The sequence below is a fragment of the Marmota monax genome, unplaced genomic scaffold (assembly GCF_021218885.2).
Source record: "Marmota monax isolate L192 unplaced genomic scaffold, Marmota_monax_Labrador192_F-V1.1 WCK01_AAM20220418_F8-fsc00193, whole genome shotgun sequence".
NCBI lineage: Eukaryota > Metazoa > Chordata > Mammalia > Rodentia > Sciuridae > Marmota > Marmota monax.
This window is the reverse complement of record NW_026695203.1, coordinates 270,586-293,459: the sequence shown is the minus strand read 5'-3', so window position 1 is coordinate 293,459 and position 22,874 is coordinate 270,586. Positions and strand designations below refer to the sequence as shown.

The 22,874-nt window shown below is 36.6% G+C and overlaps 1 protein-coding gene across 1 annotated transcript in view; it reads right to left on the bottom strand.

Moving 5' to 3' along the window:
• The window catches only part of Cntnap2 (contactin associated protein 2), a 1,911,322-nt gene extending 1,910,089 nt beyond the window's left edge, over window positions 1-1,233 (bottom strand). The window contains exon 1 of the mRNA XM_058574358.1: window positions 594-1,233. Within this exon, the coding sequence (XP_058430341.1) occupies window positions 594-690 (97 nt within the window). The 5' untranslated portion in view covers window positions 691-1,233. The remainder of the gene's footprint in view (window positions 1-593) is intronic.
• Between the last annotated feature and the right edge of the window lie 21,641 nt (window positions 1,234-22,874).

Sequence of the window (22,874 nt, the reverse complement as noted above, 5' to 3'; positions counted from 1 at the left end):
TTATCCATTACTTCAAACTACCAAAGAATCAAAGCAATTTCAGTTGATATATAGGATTTACTGTCTTTCATTTTAATAAGCAAGTACTAAACGGGCATTCACATTTTAAGGGGACAGAGGAGGTTAACGGGAACCTATAGGTGTCCAAACTGTTCAAAATATGCGCCTCTTTCATCTCCCAAACCATGCTCATTTAAGTTAAAATCATAAATAAAAACAAAAACTTATTTTTGCATGGTCTTCACTTTTCACTAACTGACTTATCTAGTAAAATGCAATGAGCTCCATCTGCACAACTCACTCCCTTCCCCTGTACACTGATTGCCTTAACCAAGCAGTTGCCAAGCAATCTCCAAGACCAGGAACAACTTTCCAGAAACATCACCAACATCCAAACCCTCTCCCCCAAACCAGGAGCGCGCTGGTTTGGAGTTTCTCTGCTGCAATGGCTCAAGTGCGTGACAGCAGGGATACACACAAATCTGAGGGCGAGAACTGCGAAAGCACCTCATAGTTGATACCCTGGTGTTGAACATCAATGCGGCACTGAAACTGCTCCAGTACCCAGCGAGCTGGCGGGGAGGACTACTTACGGGACGTGGAGGGAGCCGTCCAGGCTCTGCAGATGAAGCTGCTGACAATCCACAGAGAAAGCGCTGCTCTGCAGCGGGCTCTGGGAGCCACCACCATCCTTCGCCTTCTGGGCAGCGGTACTCCAAAAGCTTGCTGCGGAGATGCAGTCCGTCTCTCCGCGGGGTTCTCGAAGGGAGATGGGCTGTCCTCAAATGCGAGAGAAAGCCAAGTCCCTCCCGCTGGTCCTTCTTCTCCCCTCACCCTCTCCAGGCTCCAGTTCTTCTGGGTCTGGAACAGCAGGGGAGACTCAGCCTTCCTCTTCCCTCCGAGCGGGTCTAGTCTCCAGCTCCGTGAGCCAGTGAAATGCCGGGGGAAGAAATTCAAACCAAGAAGGAAAAGGAGGGGGGAGAGAGAGGAGGGGACTGACACCTACCCCGCCCTCTCCTTCTCGAAAAAAAATCGTCAAAGGACGTGGGGGAAAATCAGAGGAACGGAGGCTGCAGAAGAGAAAAGGAGAGCGACGGGGACGGTGGCGCTGCTGTTGCCACTGCGGGCGAGCGCTCCCTTCGCCACTGGGCAGCGTGACTCAGAGGGGTTTCCAATCGCCTGTCAGCTCACATGGAGAGGTTGTGTATGTGCGGAGCGCGCAGCGCAGCCGGCGGCGCACGCACGGCTTCAGCGCGGCGCGGCGCGGGGAAGCATCTCCTGGCCGCTGGAGCGCTAGCAGCCGCCGCCGCCGCCAAAGAGCTGGAGACGCCGCCACCAGCAGCGCCTGCAAACCCCGGCGAGCGGCGCAGGGAAGCCCTCCCTTCCCTTCCGTGCTCGGTCCCCTCCCCGGCTCCTCCTCCTCCTCCCCCCTCCTCCTCCTCCTCCTCCTTCTCCTCCTCCTCCTCCTCCTAGTCTCCTCCTTCTCCTCCTTACCGTACCCCTCTGGCTGTTAGAACCTTTCGGCCCTGCCCTCGCCTCGTTTGGAAGCAAAAGGGAGAAGGAACCCACCGGCCCTGGTCCATCAGCTGGGGCGGGGGCCAAGGAAGCAGGCGCGCGCCTCGCCCCGGGCGGGAGGTGGTGCTGTCCGCGGTGCTGAAGTTGGAGATTTGCAGTGTAATCCTAGAACCCTGCTCCAAACCTGGCTGCCCCCTCAACCCAGCTGCAGGAAGGAGAAGCCCCTCGCTTGGATTCGTTCTCTTTTCCTTCTCTCCTCCCCTTCAGATAGAGATGGTACAGGCTCCCGGAGCTCCGACCCCCCGGGAACCACCATCAGGCGTCCGACAGGCTGGTCTTCCGAGTGGTCCTAACACCAAGTGATGGAGCTCAACATCCCGACTGACTGGAGCCGCGAGTGAGGACTGCAGACGCCGCCACTGATGCAGATGTTTTAAATGTGTAATTAATTCACACTCATACATATGCACACTCATACATATGCACACATACACCAAAGAGCCTGCTGCTCCCAGGAAAACTACATGCAGGCAAACACGCACACAAACATACAATCACAAAACTGAAATAAACAAACAGGCATATGGAAAACTACTTCAAGGCATCGGAGGCATTACAAGTACTGAAAATTAAGAAGGTCTAGAGAGACAGAGACTTTCTTTTAGCACTCAGATAATTTCAATGATAAATCTCAAGCTCTTTTCCCTATCTCACATCTCTTCACACTGTACCCTGTGAATTTTCCTACTGTGCAGTGTAATCAAGTGCTTGAATTTTTATCTCTGCGGATCCAATCCTGTCACTGACTTTACTGACACAATTAAGAATTATTGGTCATCTAAATATATAATGATGTTTAGGGAGAGGAGTAACCATGTCTTTCTATTGTATGCAATGAATAAGCATTTGCCTTTCAAAATAAATAAAATTTTTATGGAGACTTGCCTACTTCTGAAATAGATTCTGCACTTTTAATATTATGGTTGCCTTTGGAAAGGTCTACTGTAAACAGTATTGTGTATTCTCTGCATAATTAGTACTGGTGTTAATGGGCCTGATTCAGCATTCTTTATTTGAGCTTTGTTTCTTATTGATTTAAAAGGATGCATTGTCCTAGTAAGAAGTGCAGACTGGGTAAAATCTGGAAAATGAAGAAACACATGGATGACCAACAGGGGAAAAACTGCATCCTCATGCTATAAACCACTCCTCCCATAAAATAGCACAGCGAAGCCATTCTTATGGATTATAAAATGCCCCTTTTCTATTTGAATTCCCACAGACTGTCAAAAGTCAATGAACACTTGCCAAAACACTCTGGTGCAGAACTGCCATCATCCAATTGTAAGAACTCAAAGAAACCAATCATGGGGGGAAATATTGTCAGAAAGCACAAGTTTTCAGAACAGTCTATTGTTTAACTACGTCTCTGTATTTTAACCATTGCATTAAACTCCACAGAAGTGGTATTAAAGTATTTTAATAGAATAAAAAAGAAGCAACAATTGAAAATATTACCATTTCAGTACCTCAATGAATGGCATTAGGAGGTATATCAAGCATATTTCAAACAATTCTTGGGGTACTAAGAAAAAATGAAATAGACACATGTACTTAATTTTTTAACAGAAGGGGACATATTGGCGATTTATTTTTTTCTGTGAAAATCATTCTGATCAATTTATAGCATTTATCTTAGTAAGTAAAACCAAACAAAGCACAATGTGACAAAAAGTTCCCTTTAATGACAAATGTAACCTTCTTCTTCACTGTGCTGTATACTGTGGGCCTTTTTCATACCAGTGTGACCCAAGAAAGTACCTTCATCAATTGTCAATGCAATTTGATGCTTTGAACATAGGTTTGACAGTTCTGCCACATTATTTGTAAAGCAATGATTTTTGCTTTTAATTTGTATTAGCTAGATAGAATACCTGGGGTTACAATGTAATTAAAAATATAAAACTCTAATAATTGTAGACTAGAGATTCCTCAGAATCTGATCCTGCATCTTCTTATCTAACTTACCATTTGCATCATTAGAAGTCAAAGTTAAGAAACTTCTCTTCTTTTTCAGTTATAAGTACAACTATTGGTGAAAATTATTAAGTATGTTTGACCTGATCAAGTTACAAGAGCATATAAAACTGAGAAGCCAATCAAAGGACTCACAACATTCCCATTGATGTTCGTTAGATAATATGACAAACATGAAATTTCTTATTTCAGAAAACGAATTTATTATCAGTGTCTGCATTACATTGCATTTACAAATAATTGAAGATAGGTTATGATAATCTAGAAATATTTCTCTTTAGTTGTATATAAGGAAAATCAAAACTTAAGAATAGTAAAACTGAATTGACAAAAGTATAAAAAAGAGGGGGGAAAAAAGCATGTTGGAAGCTGGAAGTGGTGGCGCACACCTGTAATCACAGGGACTCAGAAGGCTGAGGCAGGAGGATCACAAATTTGAGGTCTTTCTCAGCAATGAAGTGAGACCTTAAGCAACTTAGTGAGACCCTGTCTCAAAATAGAAAAAAAAATAAAAAGGAAAAAGGGCTGGGGATGAGGTTCAGTAGTAAAGAATTTCTGGCTTCAATACCCAGGATAAGAAACAAACAAACAAAAACAAAAACAATGTGATAGGAAAAAATAATAATGCAATTTGTGTTAATTTTTAAAGTAGAACAATGGAAACTGAGGACAGACATTCTATATTTTTCCATTCACATCTTCTTTTATTCTTCAACAGAAATAAAGAGGATCCTTATTTTTTAGGTTAACATAACCTAATAATTTCAAATAAGCGATTGCTTCAGGAGCAATATTTTCACTATTCGTTTATATTCGTGATACTTGTTCAATATCTGGTATTACTGGGTTTGATATGCTACATACTGAAATTGTGTTTAGGACTAATATAGATATCACTTTTGCCCCAGAGTTATGTCCAGTGATTGAATAAAGAAATCAAAATATATTTGTACCACTTCTATATTAATCTAGTAAATAATGTGACTAGGTAACTTTTCCACTTTCTTCATACATTACAAAAAATGAATATTCTCAGAAAATAGAGAAATATTGTTAAAATAATCACCACTATACCGATATCTGTGAATAATAGTTTGTCACACAGCAAATATCTCAAAAGTACTCTAAAGTTTGTAAACTAAATAGCAAAAAGAGTCAAAATATTTTGATCATAGTAATACTTTGAAGCAACAAATAGTATTGAAGGAAACATGGGGAAAAATCAGTACTTTTCAATAGGTAGAAAAACACTGGCATATCTCTAAGTGTGGTCCTTGGAGTAGAATTTCCCTTTGGAAGGGAAACATTCCAGCAATACCCAGCAATCACTGAATTTCCTCAGAAAACTGTGTCCAATTAGAAGAGGAGCATTGGGTAGTCTGATTCTATACTCTCGGAAGACTTAGTTTCTGTTTCTCTGAAGGTATAGAATTGGTCTGAGATGCATTATCAAGTGAGAAAGCACAGAATAAGGTCAAGTCCTATGCTAAAATCTCTGATGCACAGAAAATCCATATGGAATCTGGGCCTTGGCAATGCTTCTTGGCCCTAGGCATAGTGAGATATTCAAATCATAAAATATCAATCATTTGAAAGACTGGTTGAGGACGATGCATAAACTTAGGGTGATTTTCAAAATCCCACTTTATTTGAAAGGTCACAGAGAAAAGCATAATTTGTAGTGTTATTTGGGTTAAATTTCTCAAATATATTTGTTTAAAAACAATTCTTGTGTATGCTGTTTAATATTAATGATAAAGTTATAGTTAGAGAAGATAAGTCTTAAGACATGTATAAAATATTTTTGATACTTATAATTAGATTTAGGAAACTGGGGGGGGGGAGATATTTAAACCAATTTACAATATTTAGAGTCTAGAAACCAACTTTAATCTTTATGACCTTCTTCATGTTGCATATAGTCTAAAATGCATTTAGGTGAGTCATATTTTAGAATAATTATTTCCCAAATTGCAATTTGACTTTCTTTTTCTTTGACCTCTTAGAACTTTGGTTCTGACAGAACTAACCTATAACTTATATAGTGATTTCTTTAAAAAATATACCATTACTGGATTGCTATAGATAAGAAAATGATTGTTCCCAGAAAAGTGCCACACTGAAAGAGAATACGATTTATCTTCTGTACAAGGAATTGTTAAATACAGTAAGAAAAGGAAAAATACATATAATTTGAATGGGAAAGGGTGTGGTAATTTCCTGTGAATCTGAATTTAAAGATGAGAGAACGCATTTAGAATTGGTTTTGATTTTAATTTGATTTTATCATTGTCCTTTAAGTCAGATGAGAATTCTAGCATAGGAAGAAGAGGATCAAGTAAAAGATGAATGAACAAAAGAGAAAGTGGGAAGAAATGATTAAGTACACATCTGTAACTTCCTAGTTGTAAACTGATAAAAATGGCCCACCTGCATAAAAGAAAAATGGCTAAATATAATTATTGAACAATAAGTGTGCCTTTTAGATTTTTGAAAATTCAAATGACTTTTCCAGCAATTTATGTTTCTAAAGTCTTAATTTGATCTTAAGAATAAATATTATCTGTACAAGGGCTTAAAACCAGCTGGAAATACATTGCCAAAAAGAACTCCAGAAATAAAAGTTACTAAAAGTTACATTCAAGGAACAGTAAAGTTTTATTAAAGTGACTATTAAGTAGATTGCTTTTGAGTGTTATAATCATATAGAATATAAAAAGAACCAGATTGATTCTGCAGGAAGGAATTCCGAGTGGGCAGGTCTAGGTTCTGGACTTCCTGCACCAGTTCTACATAATTCTCTGAATGAACGTATCCACACAAGTGTGCCTTAATTTCCTCAGCATTACAATCAGAGCACTACTTATACATATGAAATTAGATTATCATGATCATAAAACATAATTTGTATAACATATCTGGCACATAAAAGTACTCCTGACAGATTAACTACTATCACTATTATCATCCATATAAATGAATACACTGAAATTAAAGTCCTAGAATCCCAAGTTTATTCCTCAATATAGTCACATTAAAAAATCACTAAGAACTTTTTAGATAGAAATAGAAGTCTTTTATTGAAAAGAAATTATTTAAAATAGTCTGAATAGGAGGAATAATTTGTAAATTAATGCTGAAGTAATGGGAGAGATTAAAATGTACATTGAAATAAAAATTCAGAAATTTGTTTAGTCAAGTGGGCTATGAGAAATTGAGGTCTAAAGAACACTGAGGCAAGGTATGGGGTTATGTAAACTAAAGTTCTTATTTGCAAACATCAGATTCCTCCTTAAGATTTTGAAAATTATCTTTATTTCAATTAAAAAGAGAGTGATAAAAATATTTTTTCCAATTATTCTAAGCATTAAGGTAATACTACTCCATTGAGATTGGAACATAGTATAGAGTTTTAGGTTGTTCTCAACAACAAGCAAGTCCCATTTTATAAAACAATATCTGAAGAGAGGAAGGGGATAAAAGGAGAAATTTTCACAGTTACAGCTGGTCACAGAAAGAAAAACAGACTGTCAGAATCCTAATGCAAGATATGGGTACTGCTGCTATTGTCCCATTCGTGAGTGGATTCTGTCTTGAAAAATCCAGGGTTCAATGGTTGGTAGTTGGTCCAGTAAATATGCCAACTCAAAGTACAACAGTCTACAAATGACAGTTTTATCACCAAAAATTTTTTTTAGTGGAAAATACTGTAAACCATAGCAGGAAGAGTGTTACATGTATTTAGGAAGGATGCTCTGCATACAAGGGCTCAAAGAACTTGAGGTTTTTTAATACATGACCCTTGGTTTTATAAAAATCAACAAGCTATTTAAATCATACAGACCTAAGCAGATTTTAATGAATTGTCTGTGCAATTTGTGATCTGAGGAGTCAGGCTATGAAAAGGATCTTGGGCTGAATTTAGAGATGTATGCTATTACTACTTTAAGAATGGATTATATGAAGTTTTATGTGAACTTTGTTTCACAAAAATGTTCTTTAAACTTTTGTTTCTACTGATGTCATGATTATAAATTTTGCACCACAGACAATAGGTTATTGGAGTTTATTTCCCAGGGGGAAAACATTAAGTCCAGAAAGAGTTTGGGGTAGTAAAAATCAAGAGTTCAATGAATGATTTCATCTTGAGGGAAGGAAGGTGAAGAAAAATAGAAGATGGAATGAGTAGAGTCTCATAAGAACATGTAGACAAAAACAAATAAGCACAAGTAAAGCAAGAACACTCAGCCTGAATATAATTTCTTTGATTGGGGTAAAGGTAGAAAGCACGTGGACTTGGGGATCATATTCATGTCTGAGAGTTGCTCTTGGAACACCAAATCTTCTGGTAGCAAGTGAATACAGAGGTGTTTCTTGGAGTAGGAAGTGAATCTTTACAACCACGAGATTCCTATCCTTGTGTAACTATTTGTTTTTAGATATTAATAATGAGGAATTATTGTGATGCTTCCTTATTCAAGTACTGAAGAAGACATAAGCTTGTCTGTAAAGAATAGAAGTAAAAAAGACTGTGAATGATTCTTGAGGGCAGCAGAAGGGGAATACAACCAGGTTTCATCTAAGTGGTATGAGAGAACCATTGTGGATCTTCTCCAAATGAACTTAATGCAGACACATTCTTTTACATAGTACTTCCATTCAATGCCAACAGAACCCATAAAAACGTCAAACTGTCAGAATGGTGTGACATAAAGATGAATCTTGTGTACACAGCCACGGGCATGATGCTGTGTTGTTTTCTTTGGGACGCCACATGAGTTTAAACAATTGGCAAACAACCTTGCCTAAATTGGCACATGCTAGGCAAGATTTAACTCAATGGAATAATGTAGGAAATTCAATAAGGATCATGAAGGGCTAAGGATATTTGGAAGAAGTCAACTCAACTAGAAAAATTCATTTATAGTCAGTATTTTCCCCTTTTTGATCAAAGTTTTTCAGTCTGATATTTCTGGACTAAGATTTGGGATTATATCTCTAGTTGACCTAAGAAGAGAACATCATTCCATTCACCAGTTTCTCGTGTTGGTTGCAGGAATCATATACACATTACAGCCACATTGGATATTGAAGCTGGTACTCAAGCTCATCTTGGATCATCCCATTTTCCTACTGTGAATGTCCTCCAGACACTTAGATTGGAGAATACAGTTCTAACAGGAATCTCATGGAATTCAAAACAACTTTTCTGTAGCAGAACCAACAGCCACAACAATAGAGATTAAGAAAACTCATCATCTTGCACATAAATTATAATCACTTATCCCAGTTTAGGAGATGAATCTATCTGGTCTGCTGTAACAAATACATACACCACGAAATAATGTTTTATAGCAGCACCTGCAGTTTTAGAGGCTATGCTGGCAAATTCAGTGTCTGGTAAAAGCCTGATCCTCATAGACTGTAGGGCCCAACTCCATCTTCATTTAGTGGAATGGCAACCAAGCTTCCTTCAACCTCTTTCATGAGGGGAATAGTCATACTCATGAGGGTGCTGTCCTCATAACCTAAGGATTAATAAGAACATTATTTTTACATCATCTGCAAAGGTAAATTGATTTAAGTCTGGCTACAAATTCATTTACCGTGTCCTCAATTTTGCAGCGGTAAAGTTATGTAGTAGAGCTGACTTGGAGGTGATAATTACTGCCTGAATGTTGAGAGCTAGTTTGCATAGCTACTGCCAAAACATTTAAAGCTAGCTGCCATAGTTCATAGTGTTCCTAATTTCATATAAAGAGGCACTGATTCGTCAAGCAATACAAAACAGGAAGGCTTCTTTTGCTAATGCAGATTTGAAAATAACTATGAAACTTATTGTAGTTTATATCAACTAAATAAAACAAATAGTAAATTCTATTTCAATTTGAACTGAGATTATTGTAAAATGAATTTCAGGAATGGCTTTAACTATATGCTTCTGTGTAAATATATTAAGCTTTTCATTTTAAAATGCTTTTTTTCACATGGATGTAAAAAATATTAAAGTTACCTTATAGCAATTCTAACATCTAAGTATCTTGTTATTACCGTTTAATGTTAATCAAGGTAGTTTATGTGATATTAGAGTAATTAATTATAGCTTGGTCTATTGAACATCCTGCTTCATTACATTTAGTCAGAAATGAGGAAGAAAGAGAGAGATTTCCCCACTTATATATTGTTTAAAAATATTTCTAATATAGACGAGTTCACATTTGTGATTAAGTATGTTGAGTAGACTGAACATATGTTAATCTTTGATAAATCATGAATTCAGTAATGCTAACTTTTTAACTTCACATATTACCATTGAGGATATTAGATTATATAATTTTCCTAAGTGCCAAATATGGGAAACTGTTCTAGTCTGTGGTGAGTTTCAGTCACTAATGTTTAGGTAATTGCTCTTCATTATTATAAGAATTATGGTCTAACCTGTTGCATTGTCTTTCCTTGGCCATATCTGGATCCTTTGTCTCTTGCCCTAAAATTCCTAGTGGGGAATAAAAGTAATTTAACAAACTTTCATATTATAAATCACTGAAATAAATTAGCTATAATTTCATCATTTCCAGAGGTAATTAAAAGTGTAAGTGAGGAAGGATGCATAGGTGCAATTCATTTGTGTTAATTCTTATCAGGCTATTCATATTGTGACTAACTATTTAGTTGCATATATTTTTAATATTTAATTAATAATAAATGTATATCCTAACACATAAGTGCTGTTCAATGTGCACCACATTTTTTATATTGTTGTAATTTGAAAGCAAAAACTGCTATCATTCCCTTTTAACACATTTAAAATTTGACAATGGTCATTTTTACAATTTATACTATCTAGAGGCAGTGGGAAGAGCTTTCTCAATATTACTTTTCAAATGCATGTCCTGTGGAAGTGTTATTCACATTCACATTGGACTGAGCAACCAGAAGGACGGGCTCAAGGGAAACGTTTCTGCTCTCTATCCTACTAGAATCTATTACTTCGGTTCTACCAGATGCAGCCAGGAACAGGTTGGGAAGAGAATGGCTTACACTTACTTTTAGTCCACACTCAATAAAGTATTCCTGATTCATTGAAATGCCTTTCTTGTTCCCCGTCATTAGCTATTAAGTAACATAGATGATCAAAATGCCTTAATAAGATTCTCTCAATTTTATTGAACAAAGGAACTATAAGGACTTTTTTGTGCATTGCAACGTTGATCTCATCATAGGAAAAAGTCACAGGGCAAATTCACCCTAAGATCGTTACTCTAAAATGATCAGATAATCAACTACAATGAAAGTCCAGTGCTTCCTGAAATAGGAGATTGAGCATACAGAAAATTAAACTGAGAAAGTAGCAAGATGTTTAATGACCTGTTAACATGTTTGCAAACACACAGAGCTATTGTCTGAAATGTCTGTTACTCCATGCCACCTCTCAGCCCCCTTTCCAAGGCACTGCCATGACATGAAAAGATCAGTACAATCCGTTTTGTCCTTTCTCTCTTGTACAACCTATAGCCTTCTTAAGAATGTACTTGTCATTTATAATAAGGACAAATGGAAGAGTGGAAAGAAAAGGAGCACACAGTGGATTTGTCTTGGGCTCCTCTCTCATGGAAATGGAATTTGCACAATTCCTACTTGACCTAAATTATTTCTAATTAACTAGATTCACAAAAATTTGTCTTTTATACTTCACAGGACCTGTAGCCAGAATGTTCCCCAAATTCCATTTTAAAATGAAATAGGATATTATACAACTAAATTCAGATTTCAACGCTGACTCAAATAGTCCCAATCTCCATGTAGAAAAGAAGTAATGCAGATGTATTCCCCCAATGTTCCAATGAAGGACTTTCATAATAAATATTTAGTTTAGCAACAAGACAACCCATCTCTTTGGAGCCAAGTAATATAGCCTGTACTGTGTTGATTCAGGATTGTCCAACAAGAAGCCAATCTCAATAATTATTTCTCAAGTTTAGTTTATCAAGTGGGTCCCCCTTCCTCTCATGACGAAAATTTAAAATAATTCAAAAGATGATGAAATCTCATTAGAAGAATCAACAAATTGTCTATTTTCCCTACTACTCTAGAAAGAAATACAGAAAGATTAAATAAAATAATTCCCTTATTTGATTGCAAATATGATATGGCATGTGATCAATTCTGAATATGATATGGTGTGTGATCCTTATTTTTAGGAAAAAGAGAGAGGGAGAAGAAGATAGGGGAAGATTTTAATTTCTCTAGGCAAAGTAAAGAGGGAAGTTACCCAGGTAATTCCAGACATCAGGTACTTTTGCTTACTCATCTCTGTTGAAGATTACCATCTGAGCAACTAATCACCCTTGGCCTTCCTCCATTGTGCAGGATTGCATATATAGGAAAATATTAAGAAATGACAATATTGTATTTTTATTTTAGAATAAACAACTCTAATAAGAAAAACAAAAACAGCAAAGCAAGTAAACAAAATGTCATCAGAGCATGAAACAGTTTATAAAGGTTTAAGCCCTGAAACTTTCATACCTGAATTCAAACTATTCATTCGTATTCCTAGTATCTGCAGCATTCAGTGCATAAAATCAATGGACTAACACTGGGTGGAGGAAGAGTCACAGACTTTAAAAGGTAGTTACCTTAGAATCAAAGGATAACAACCTAAACTTAAACCAGGTCAGAGGTCCATCCTAGTGGATTATTATATTGATGTTTGTACTGCTTTCTTTTTTCACCTAGTTCTGTTAATCCAGACAGTGGTCTATTGGCTTCAACATAACATTAATTAAAATATTAGTGGAAGGATTCCAGAGATATTAGTATTTAAGTTAATCTTCAATTCATAGTCTTGAATAGCACTTATTATTAAAACTACTTCTTAGAAAGGAAACAGGGAAGACGAGAAGAGGGACTAGATTTTTAAAAATTAAAGTAACTGATAGTTCATGTTCCCATAGCAGGTAACAAAGGGAAAGTGAAAAGAGGGCAGTAGGGGTTAAAACCAGAGTGAATACTTTCTCCTTTCTAACAGGCAAAGAAGAGGGCTATTTTAAAATACTAAGAAAACAAAATAAATCCCAACTAATAAAGATGCATCATTTAGACAATGTCCCCTCAAATTTTTTCATCTATTTCAGCAAACTCTAACATAACTACCTCCCACACAGGAAAGCACATCACGGTCTGCATCGTTTATTTTCAAAATTTTAGAAATTAATTAATGCCATGAAAAATAACGTTATAGTTCAGATAACAAGCTTATTGAATAAAGTAGTTACACTAAGAATAGCATATTTATTTATTTACTTACGTATTATTTAGGTAACTTGCTTTATTCAACAGAAGAATGACACTAACTGACATGGTCTTTCATCTGTTAAATGTTAATATCTCAACTTTTTAAGATTGGCAACATGAAGGCTGTTTTCTAATTTTTTGATGGGTACTTTTACACATCATCACAGAGTCTATGAAATATATGTAAATCAATCTTGTTTCATCTTGAAATGACATTTTTATTTCCCCTCATTTGCAGGAGGAACAGATAATCAGATGTTTTTGAAGGATGCAAATGTTTCTTACAAATCTTTGTTCATTCATTTTGTTCCATCAGTATTCAGTGACCTCCTCTCATGAGGTAGGCATTGTTTTAGGTGTTGGGTGTAGAGCTGATCTGCCCAGGCTTTCATCATAATGAGGTGGGAAGAAATGTTATGCAGTGACTCATGGCACATTAAAAACGATATTAGAGATGGAAAGCCTAGTGGATTACCTAAGATTGAATGATTAATACAGATCCATGGAGGTGATTTGCAAACTGAAACAGAAAGAACAGATCCAATCAATCACATAAAGGTTTGAAGGAGACAGGGATTTGTTGTGTTATTTTTTGGTTTCAAACAGAATAGCTGCTGAAAGGCTCTAAAGTGGGCAAAGGAACCAATAAAGTATGATTATGACACCCAGTATCTCAGTCTAGGTAGAGGCCAAGGAGCAAGCAGGAAAGTAGCAGATGTTGAAGTCTTTAAGACAAAAAGGAGGCAAATAGATTGTCCTAATAAGAGGGACTGAACACAATTGGTTAACTACAGTCAGCCAAAAGATAATATAAGTTTGCAGTGCCACAATTCTAATGGAAATGGAGACTAAATGGATGTTTTGGGTCAAATTTTGGAGCTAGGTTTAATAGCACCTGCTAATGGATTAGATATGAATAAAAGAAGAAATCGAGTATGCTTACTATTTTTATATATCTGTATATTTATTTTTATTACACAATGAATGCATTGTATTAATACTAAAATGAGGAAGACTGAGATGGAAGAAGATTTGAACTGAAACTCATCATTCTTCTTTGAACAATTAAAGTTTGTGATGCCCGTGAGAAATTCAGGTTTGGATCTGGGGTAGGTAGATATGCTCTGGAATTTAAGATGGAGACCAGGAATAGAAATACAGTATACAACATTAGCAGAGAAGACTGTGACGATTGAGAAACAAAGTGATGGCCCATGAAAGACTTAGAAGACTTCAGCATTTAGAATTTAAACTGGACAAGAAACTCAAATAACTCAATAGTAAGAAATCAATAACCTAACTTAAAAATGGGCAAAGGATCTGAGCAGATATTTCTTAAAAAAAAAAAAAAAAAAACAAATAATACAAAAGGCCAACAGGTTCCCGAAAGAAATGTTGAGCATCATTAACCATTAGGGAAATGCAAATTAAAGTCATAATGAGGTATCACCTCACACCTGGTAGAATGGTCATTATCAAGATGATGACAGATGATTAGTGTCCACAGGAGTGCAGAGGAAAGAAACACTGGCATCCTGTTGGTGGGAATGCAGGTTAGCCAAGGCATTATGGAAGAAGCTAAAAATTATGTTAAATGAAATAAGCCAGGCCCAGAAGACAAATACTGTATGATCTGTATGATCTCAGTTATATGTAGAACCTTACAAAGGTGAAACTCACAGAAGTGAAGAATGGAATGATGATTACCAAATAGTGGTCAAGGGCAACGGAGTGGAGTTTTTGTTGGTCAAAGTTTTTTGTTGTTGTTACAAGTTGTTTTAGACTTTTTTTTTTTTGCTTTTGTGACAAAAGACCTAAAAATAGCAATCTTAGAAGAGGAAAAATGTATTGGGGGTTCACTGTCTCAGAGGTCTCAGTCCATGGCTGGATCTATTGCTCTCAGCCCAAGGTGAGGCAGAACATCATGGAGACAGGGCGTGGCAGAGGTTAGTAACTCAGGACATGGCACCAGGAAGCAGAGAGCACACTTCTCTCACTAAGGAAAAAATATACACCCCCAAAATGTATACCTCCATTGACTACCTCTTCCAGCCACACCATATATGCCTACAGTTGTCATCCAGTTAATCCAGTTCAGTGGATTAATCCACCAATTGGGTTAAGGCTCTCATAACCCGATTGCTTCATCGCTAAGGTTTCTTGAATTGTCTCACCTATGAACTCCCGGGGGAAACCTCATATCTAAAACATAACACAAGCTTTAGTTACATAGGCTAGATTTTAACTATAGCACAAAATAGTAACTGAGGTCAATTACAACATATCACATATTTCAAAATAATTTACAGAGTAAATTTTAAATGTTTCAACATAAAAAATAATAATCAAGTGAGGTGATAGATATGTTAATGAGCTTGATTTAATTAATCTACATTTTTTTTGGTGTGTGTGTGCATATATATAATTGCACCTTGTAAATTTATACAAGTTGCCTATATTAATCTGCTAAGGTAGACCTCATAAAGTAGTAGGACCTAATAAAGTAAACCAGTTTGGCAGTTAGAAATAATATTAATTTAAAAAGAAAGGGCACTTTCTTTCCTCATTGCTGACATACTCTGTGAAAACAAATGTGTCAAAAAATTATTAAGGATGGATAGAAGGAGTCACTGTAGATGCCCCAGTATATCTACTTTCTTCTGATGGGCCACTTCTGACCCTGGAGGATGGTAACCCATTCCTTAGAGGCATTCAGAGGGTAGAGCAAGAAGAAGCATTGAGACATGCCCCTCTCAGTACAGCACTTGCTCATCTTTCTAAGTAAAGTGTGATTTTTTTGGAGAATTTCACTTTTAGTGTTTTATATGAGTTCTATAACAATCTTTAATGATTCTTACAGTAACGATAATTAGACAGTGTAATGAGCTAAATTGTGGTCCCTAAAAATGTGCATGCTCAAGTCCTAACCATCAGTGCCTCACAATGTGACTGCATTTGGAGACAGAACCCTTAAAGAGGTAGATAGTATCCAATATGACCAATGTCATAAGAGGAAATATGGACATAAACATGGGGGAATCCCACGTTAAGAAGAAAGACAGCCTTTGATGTGCCAAGGAGATGGGTCTCAAAGAGACTAACACTCCTGGGATTTTGAGGCTGGACTTACAGCTTTTGCAACTAAAAAAAAAAATCTATGTTTTAAACCCTCCAACCTGTGTAGTACTTTATTAGGTACCCCTTAGCAAATTAATATAGGGAAAACTGTTTTTTTTTTCTCCCTGGATTCAGTTAAGAATCATACAAGTTCAACCCTAAGACCTAGAGACAGTTTCTTTTCCATCTTCTGTGGTTCTCTTGATGTATAAAAATGAGAATCAAATACAACAAGAGCTAAGATATGTCACTTACTTGAGTAGCCAGGCATAGCGTCCATGGCTAGGAGCTCTGTTGCTTATGCTGCAATAGGTCATATTTGGTTAAATGTTTAATGAAGCTGCTCTTTATTGCAGATTGCACCAGATTGCCAGTGTAGAAATATGGAAATGAGATTAACCTATGTGCAGTCTCCAGTGTCCATTGTAGATGGCTTGCTGTGGATAGTATCTCTTCACTCCAAGGTCGTCATCTGAAAGATAGGCTAATACCATGCATGGTCCACAAAATTAACTATCTTCAGAGATTTGATGATTAACCATTTCCTTTTCAAAGTTTCTTGGCAATGGTTGATTCCTGAAGAACATTCACATTTGTGAAATTTCATCAAGCTTGAAAACTTCATTTATTTTCACCTTTTAAATGTATATTATATTTTGGTAAAAAGTTTACTAAAAAGGGAGGTTCTCGCTCTATAAATAATATAGGCAAACTGAAATGGTCTTTTGTGGCCACAATATTGTAAAATGTCTTATTGAGGGACAGCTGCTTGGCATGCTGAACAGCACGCTGGAGCACTGATTCTTAAGACTGCCTCTAGAGCCTGAAGGAGATTTCAGATAAATTCAAATAATTTTCTGCACGATTTTAAAACATACTGAATTTTCCAGAAATGCAACTAAAATGCAAATTAAAATTTAGTATTTAGTTTTTTCCCCCTCTTCTATAGAACTTTACATAACATTACATAACTATTCAAAACGTCATGTCAAGGGCCGTACCTTGGTGTCTAAAGGTCTACCTCTAATATATTTCTGTCTCAGCCACCAGCATGGTTCACACAATTACAGGTACTCAGGTCAGATGTGAGGCTCTATAAACTTCATTATATTTGTTGAACATTAAAACAGATAAATGCACATTATTTTATTAAAAATATTCTTCTCATTACATATTATAAAATATTTGTTAACAGTATTGTTGCTCCTCTGAGGTTGGCTACCTTATCATCATATTGATATTGGAACTTGCATTTGACTAAATCTTCTCAGCTTTATGCATCTTGGAAATATTAGAACCCAAAGATAAATTCTCCTGCTATTTTAATCTCTAAATTACTTTTGAATTTCAAGTGACAGGGAAGGAAGAGGACATTTATTAAGTGGCTTCAGGACTGTTTCTATTTAGGGTGAGAACCACTGCAGGGATCAGTAAAAGATGGAAGGAGGCTCCTCACTCCAGCTGTGCGATTCCCAGTACACTTTCATTAGCAAGCACATCTTTTTTCATTGTTTCAATCATAGACGTGAAATTCTGAATAATTAGTGGGATCTATTTTGGCTGTTCAGAACTGCTTTTGCTACCTGGCAAAGTTCCACAAAGTGGAGAGTTTTGATTTATTATTTAGTTGACTCATATAGGACTTTCAGGAACCATTCTAAAACTTTAAGATAGCAATGAATACCTATCCCCATTGCACAAAAGAGGAAGCTGAGGAACTAAAAGGTCAACTAGCTACAAGTCAATGAAATCCTGCAAATGATGGAGGTCAGATGCAAATCTAGGCAGTGTGGGCCTGGGGTCTGTGTGCTGGACTCCTGTGCTACATTGCCTTCCAAAGTCACCACACCACAGATGAGAAGGGACGCTGCATTCAAAAGACTAAGGAGAAAACAGGGTTAGGAAGGATTGCCTTTTTAAATAAAAGAAACTTTTTTCCACTTACGTTCAATTGATCATCTTGGATCAGGTATGGAGCATGGATTGAAGATCATATCCATTAGAATAGCCATCTATTTAGTTGTTTATAATAAATGGAGAGTGATAAAAATTTTGATTGCAATTTCTTTCTAAATGAGGGAAGAAAACTGATATTAATATGACATTTTGCAAAATAGAGGGAAGGAGGGAGAGGAAAAGAGGAAATGTATATATTTAGGGTTAAAAGATTGAAAAGCATGCATTAAGAAGAGAAAAAGAGGTTAAGAGAGCAACAATTAATGATACACAAGCAGAAAATATGAGCATGACTTTCTTACCTGTCATAGCAAATCTCTAGTGTTAGACATTATTTTCCTTTATTATCCAAAGATTTGTTTAAAATTCTGTTTTTTGGGGGATACCAGATGGACTACCATCCCCTTTCCAGGAGTCATTGTCCTGAGAAACTGAAATAATCATGATTTTCTTCCTTTCCAGGCAGATCCACTACCTTTTTATACAAATGAGTGTATGTGCTTCTTCTGAGGCATTCTCTATTTGATGATATAATATGATTATATCTTTGTACACAGCTCCTGTGTTCTAAATGTGCACGTATTACCTTAATCTATTAAATATAGTATGCCACTGGCTGTTTCCAGAAAGAAATTATTACTGGGATATTGCTAGATGAGAGGAACCTACTTGCAGCTATGGAAAGATTCTGGCAAAGCAGAAATGGCAGAAGAGAAAGAATAAATATTATTAAATTTCCACTGGATGGAAATACTTTCAATATCACTATCATTAATTTTGTCAGTTCCTTTAAGTTTCCTTTGTTGTTTAAAAAAAAACTTATCTGGGGCCAGGAACTTATTTAAGTGGTAGAGCACTTACCTAGCGTGTTTGAGGCCTGAGTTCAGTCCCCAGCATGAAAAAAGCAAAACAAAACAATGTCAACATTTCAGTTTTCACTTAGCCTGGTATCTTTCATCAGTTCCCAGATACCACTACACTATTTGGTTAATATTTATATTTTTATGTCATTTTTCTTTCCTTCAATGATAACTGCTTTTGACTATGATGACCATACCATTTCAGGAAGATATTTTTATTAACACATATTACTTGCATAGAGTAATGAGTATGCAGTCAGCAAGCTATTTCCACATGTGCGTACAGTGTGCACAGATGGAATCTAGCCTCCCATTTTCCATCTCTCCCTGTCCATACTTCCCCATCCCTACTATCCACTATTGCATTTTAAGGTCCACATCTGCTCTTCTGAATATTTAGAATTTGGGATCTGTTGTTTCATATTTTTCCAATACTTTTATAGTATTAATATTTCTTGCTATTTTTTCAAGATGACTGCTTTCATTTATTTATTTTTAGGCTAAAAAACATTAACATTAGTCATATATTGCAATAGTCACATGACATACCAATCAAGAGATAGTGAGATCATATATTAAGAGTCTCCTTCATGGGCTCACCCAAGCAAGAAGTTTCTCATATCTGTGATGATGAAATTCAGGAAAAAGTTTATCTAAAGAAATCAATCTTATAAAAATAAAGATCTGGGGCTGGGGTTGTGGGTCAATAGTAGAGTGTTTGCCTAGCATGTGTGAGACACTAAGTTTGATTCTCAGCACCATATATAAATAAAGGTACATCAATAACTAATAAAACATTTTAAAAAGAAGAAGAGGAAAGATCTGGGTAACATAATGGTCAAGATGCAGATAGGAAAATTTAATTCATTTTAGAGATTATCACTTTTCAGTGCTTAGCCACTGAGTATCTTCTGACTTAGTCATAGTTATGAGTTGTAAAATACTATATTTTCCATTAAAATTCAGACAGGTAAAAATGAAAGGACAGAAAAATTGAAGGTAATAAGTACAAAGATAATGAAATTAGGAGTAATCATAATCTAAATTAGTGTAGATTTTAAAATATATACTTGTATTAGTTGTTTTTACTTGGCAATTGTCAACACTAAAATTTTTAAAATATCCTTTATTTCTGGGCTCAAATGTACATTGCAACTGAGATCATTGGTCAAATGTGTTTCTACCAACTGACTTCCACCTGGAGGGAATTCTTATTCTCTTTATCTTAGTAAGATTTAAATTTGTTCCTTTATGGAAAAAATATATTTGATCTTCATAAAACGTTACCACATCCATTTCAATACAGAGACCTTACACCTGCTCTCTTCCATGATTCTAATTGAATTTGAAGGGAACAAATAATATTTAAAGTACTTTAGAGAAGAATGCACTGTTTTCATAGGTTAGCTTACTCTATTTCTAAACTAGTTTGGAGTTCATACTTTTAGATCTTTAAATCAATTTTAACCATTAATATAAATATGTGTTCCATATTCTAACTCATACATGTGTATACATGTTTTTATAGCACTCCCATTTCAACTTACTTAGTATAGCATCCTTATGTACATTTTAATAAATAATCTTTTAGAACATGCTTTTTTAATTGTTTGATGATTTTCAATTGAACACTTCTATGTCACTTCTAAACATTAGTCATCAATATCTTACTTCTTTTTATAATATTTCTACTCTCTTGCTTTTATAAATAATATCACAGTTAACATTTGGTCAATACTATTTCCCACAAACCTGTCTTTACTTCTTTCAGAATAGCTTGCTGAGCATGCTGGTTATTCATTTTCATGAGTACTTATCTCCTAAAATCCACTTGTCCTTCTCTGTCTGGTGCCCATAATAATTGCTCTCATGATCTTTATCACTTGGGACCCCATCTATTTTTTTCCCCAACATAAGACACTGGCAATGCCAATTACCTGGTGGGAGAGGAGAGAAGGTGAGGTGCTTATTCTAAAGTGTGCCAACTCCTATGCTGACTTTAGGTTGGACAGTAATTTCATTCTGTGAATTAATTTCTTCTTCCTGTTCACATTTGGGTTTCATCAGATGATCATCTTGCCCTTCCTGTCTTAGAGGTAGAAACTGTTTTCTTAGGCTGTTAATCTCAAAATGCTTCACTGTACTTTGAATGTCTAATTCTGTCCATGAATTGGTTAAAATAACCTCATTAATCTAACTTCCTTTAAATCTTTTCAGTGAATCATCTATTTCTTCCTAAAAGCATTTTGTATATATTATCAAAATATTAAATGTGTTTTCAGATAAAATAAATATATAGCAAAATGTCTGAAAAACATTATCTATGTTAAAATTTCAGCTTAAGTATGAATTAACTATATGAATCTCCTTTTTAAACATCTTTAAACCTTAATGTTTTTTTCTTATCATCCATGAACAAAAGATAATAAAATTTTTTGAATAAAGTGGTTTGGTTAGACTTGTATGCTCCCTTCCAACTTTTAGCCTGTGATCTTAAATCTCCAACAGGAACAAATGAGAAAGAAACCCTGTGTTATGGTTTGGATATGAGGAGTTCCCCAAAGTCTCACTTGTGAGGCAAATACAAGGAGGTTCAGAGAAGAAATGATTGGGTCCTGTGGTTTAGCTTCCCACCTTAAGCCAACAAATGGCATGCAGGCTTATTTTGACCCAGATGATTCTTGTCACACAAGAAATATATCTAGTTAGCAAATTAAGGAAAACAAGATTTTATTGTGAAAAGCCAAGCATTGTTCTAGATACAGCCGATAAATCAGTGCACAGAACAGCTGAACTTTGCTCTTCAGACATTCCTATTCTGCACTATACTGTGCAATGAGTCCTGGTAGCCAACTGGTATGAGGCTTCAAGACAGAATCACGCACAATTGTGTGTGCAGTGGAAGCACCCAGCTTCCAGGGCAAGGTGATGAGCGACCTGCAGGAGGAGTCCAGCCACTTAGATAAGCAGAGTCTACAACTATAGAGGCAGCTCAGGAACTTGCATGCTGTGAGCAGCATGTGGGCCTGGGGGCAGATCACACCTGCCTACACACTAAGGAAAGGATGGTGGGTTATAGTTTGAGCAAAATGGGAACCCGCACTAGTTTCCTAGGTGGTGATCTGAAGAAAAGTGACATAAAAGTGGGTGGATTAAGAGCAGTAAGCCACGTCCATAAGAGGGTTTGACATCTCCGCTACTGAAATCCTATGTACTCTCTGTCCAATACCTTTATCAACAGTCTTGAGATGATTTTGGGTGGGAGGCTGTGTGGCAGGTGGTGAGGCACCCAACACAGCTGCAGGCAGGCCCACCCCCTCCCACTGCCTAGCTCTTCCTTCTCTGCACACAGTACCATGTAGATGATGTCATAGAACATTGAGGTCTCCCCTGCCTTCTCAGAGGTGCACAACCCTCAGCTAGGGATTCCTCCTGGCCAAGGAAACCAGCTATAAGTCATGTCTACACTGGCCCAAGGTGAGTGGCTATCAGCACTGGCTCAAGGCAAGTGAGTCCCATCTATTCTGGCTCAAATCTAGTGAGTATCTACAGTGTAGTTAGAGGCACCGTACACTAGACCTTGGAGAGGATGTCTGCTGGGCCCCTGCCCTCACCCAGAGACCCCACCTTTCTTTTGATCAGCCTATATTTTAATCTTTGGAACTGAATTTTATGATACAATTTGTCTAAAATTTATTAAGAAATGTCTCAGAAGAAAAACAAATAAACAAAAAAACCACACACAAAAAAGAAACTATTGCATTACAAAAGCTTTAACCCAGTCAATGAATTAATCACTCTATGGGATTAATTGAGTGGTAATTGAAGGCAGGTAGGGTGAGGCTCAAGGAGGATGGGCACTGGAGCATTGCTTTGGAATATAGATTTTGTACCTGGTGAGTGGAGTCTCTTTCTTTGCTTCTTGATCATCATGTGAGCCACTTCCCTCTGTCACACTCTTCTGCCATGATGTTCTGCCTCACCTTGAAGTCTGGGAATGATCTGCTTCCTCTGCATTGAGACCTCTGAAACCATGAGTCCCCAAATCAACTCTTCCTCCTCTACCATTGTTCTGGTCAAGTCTTTAAGTCA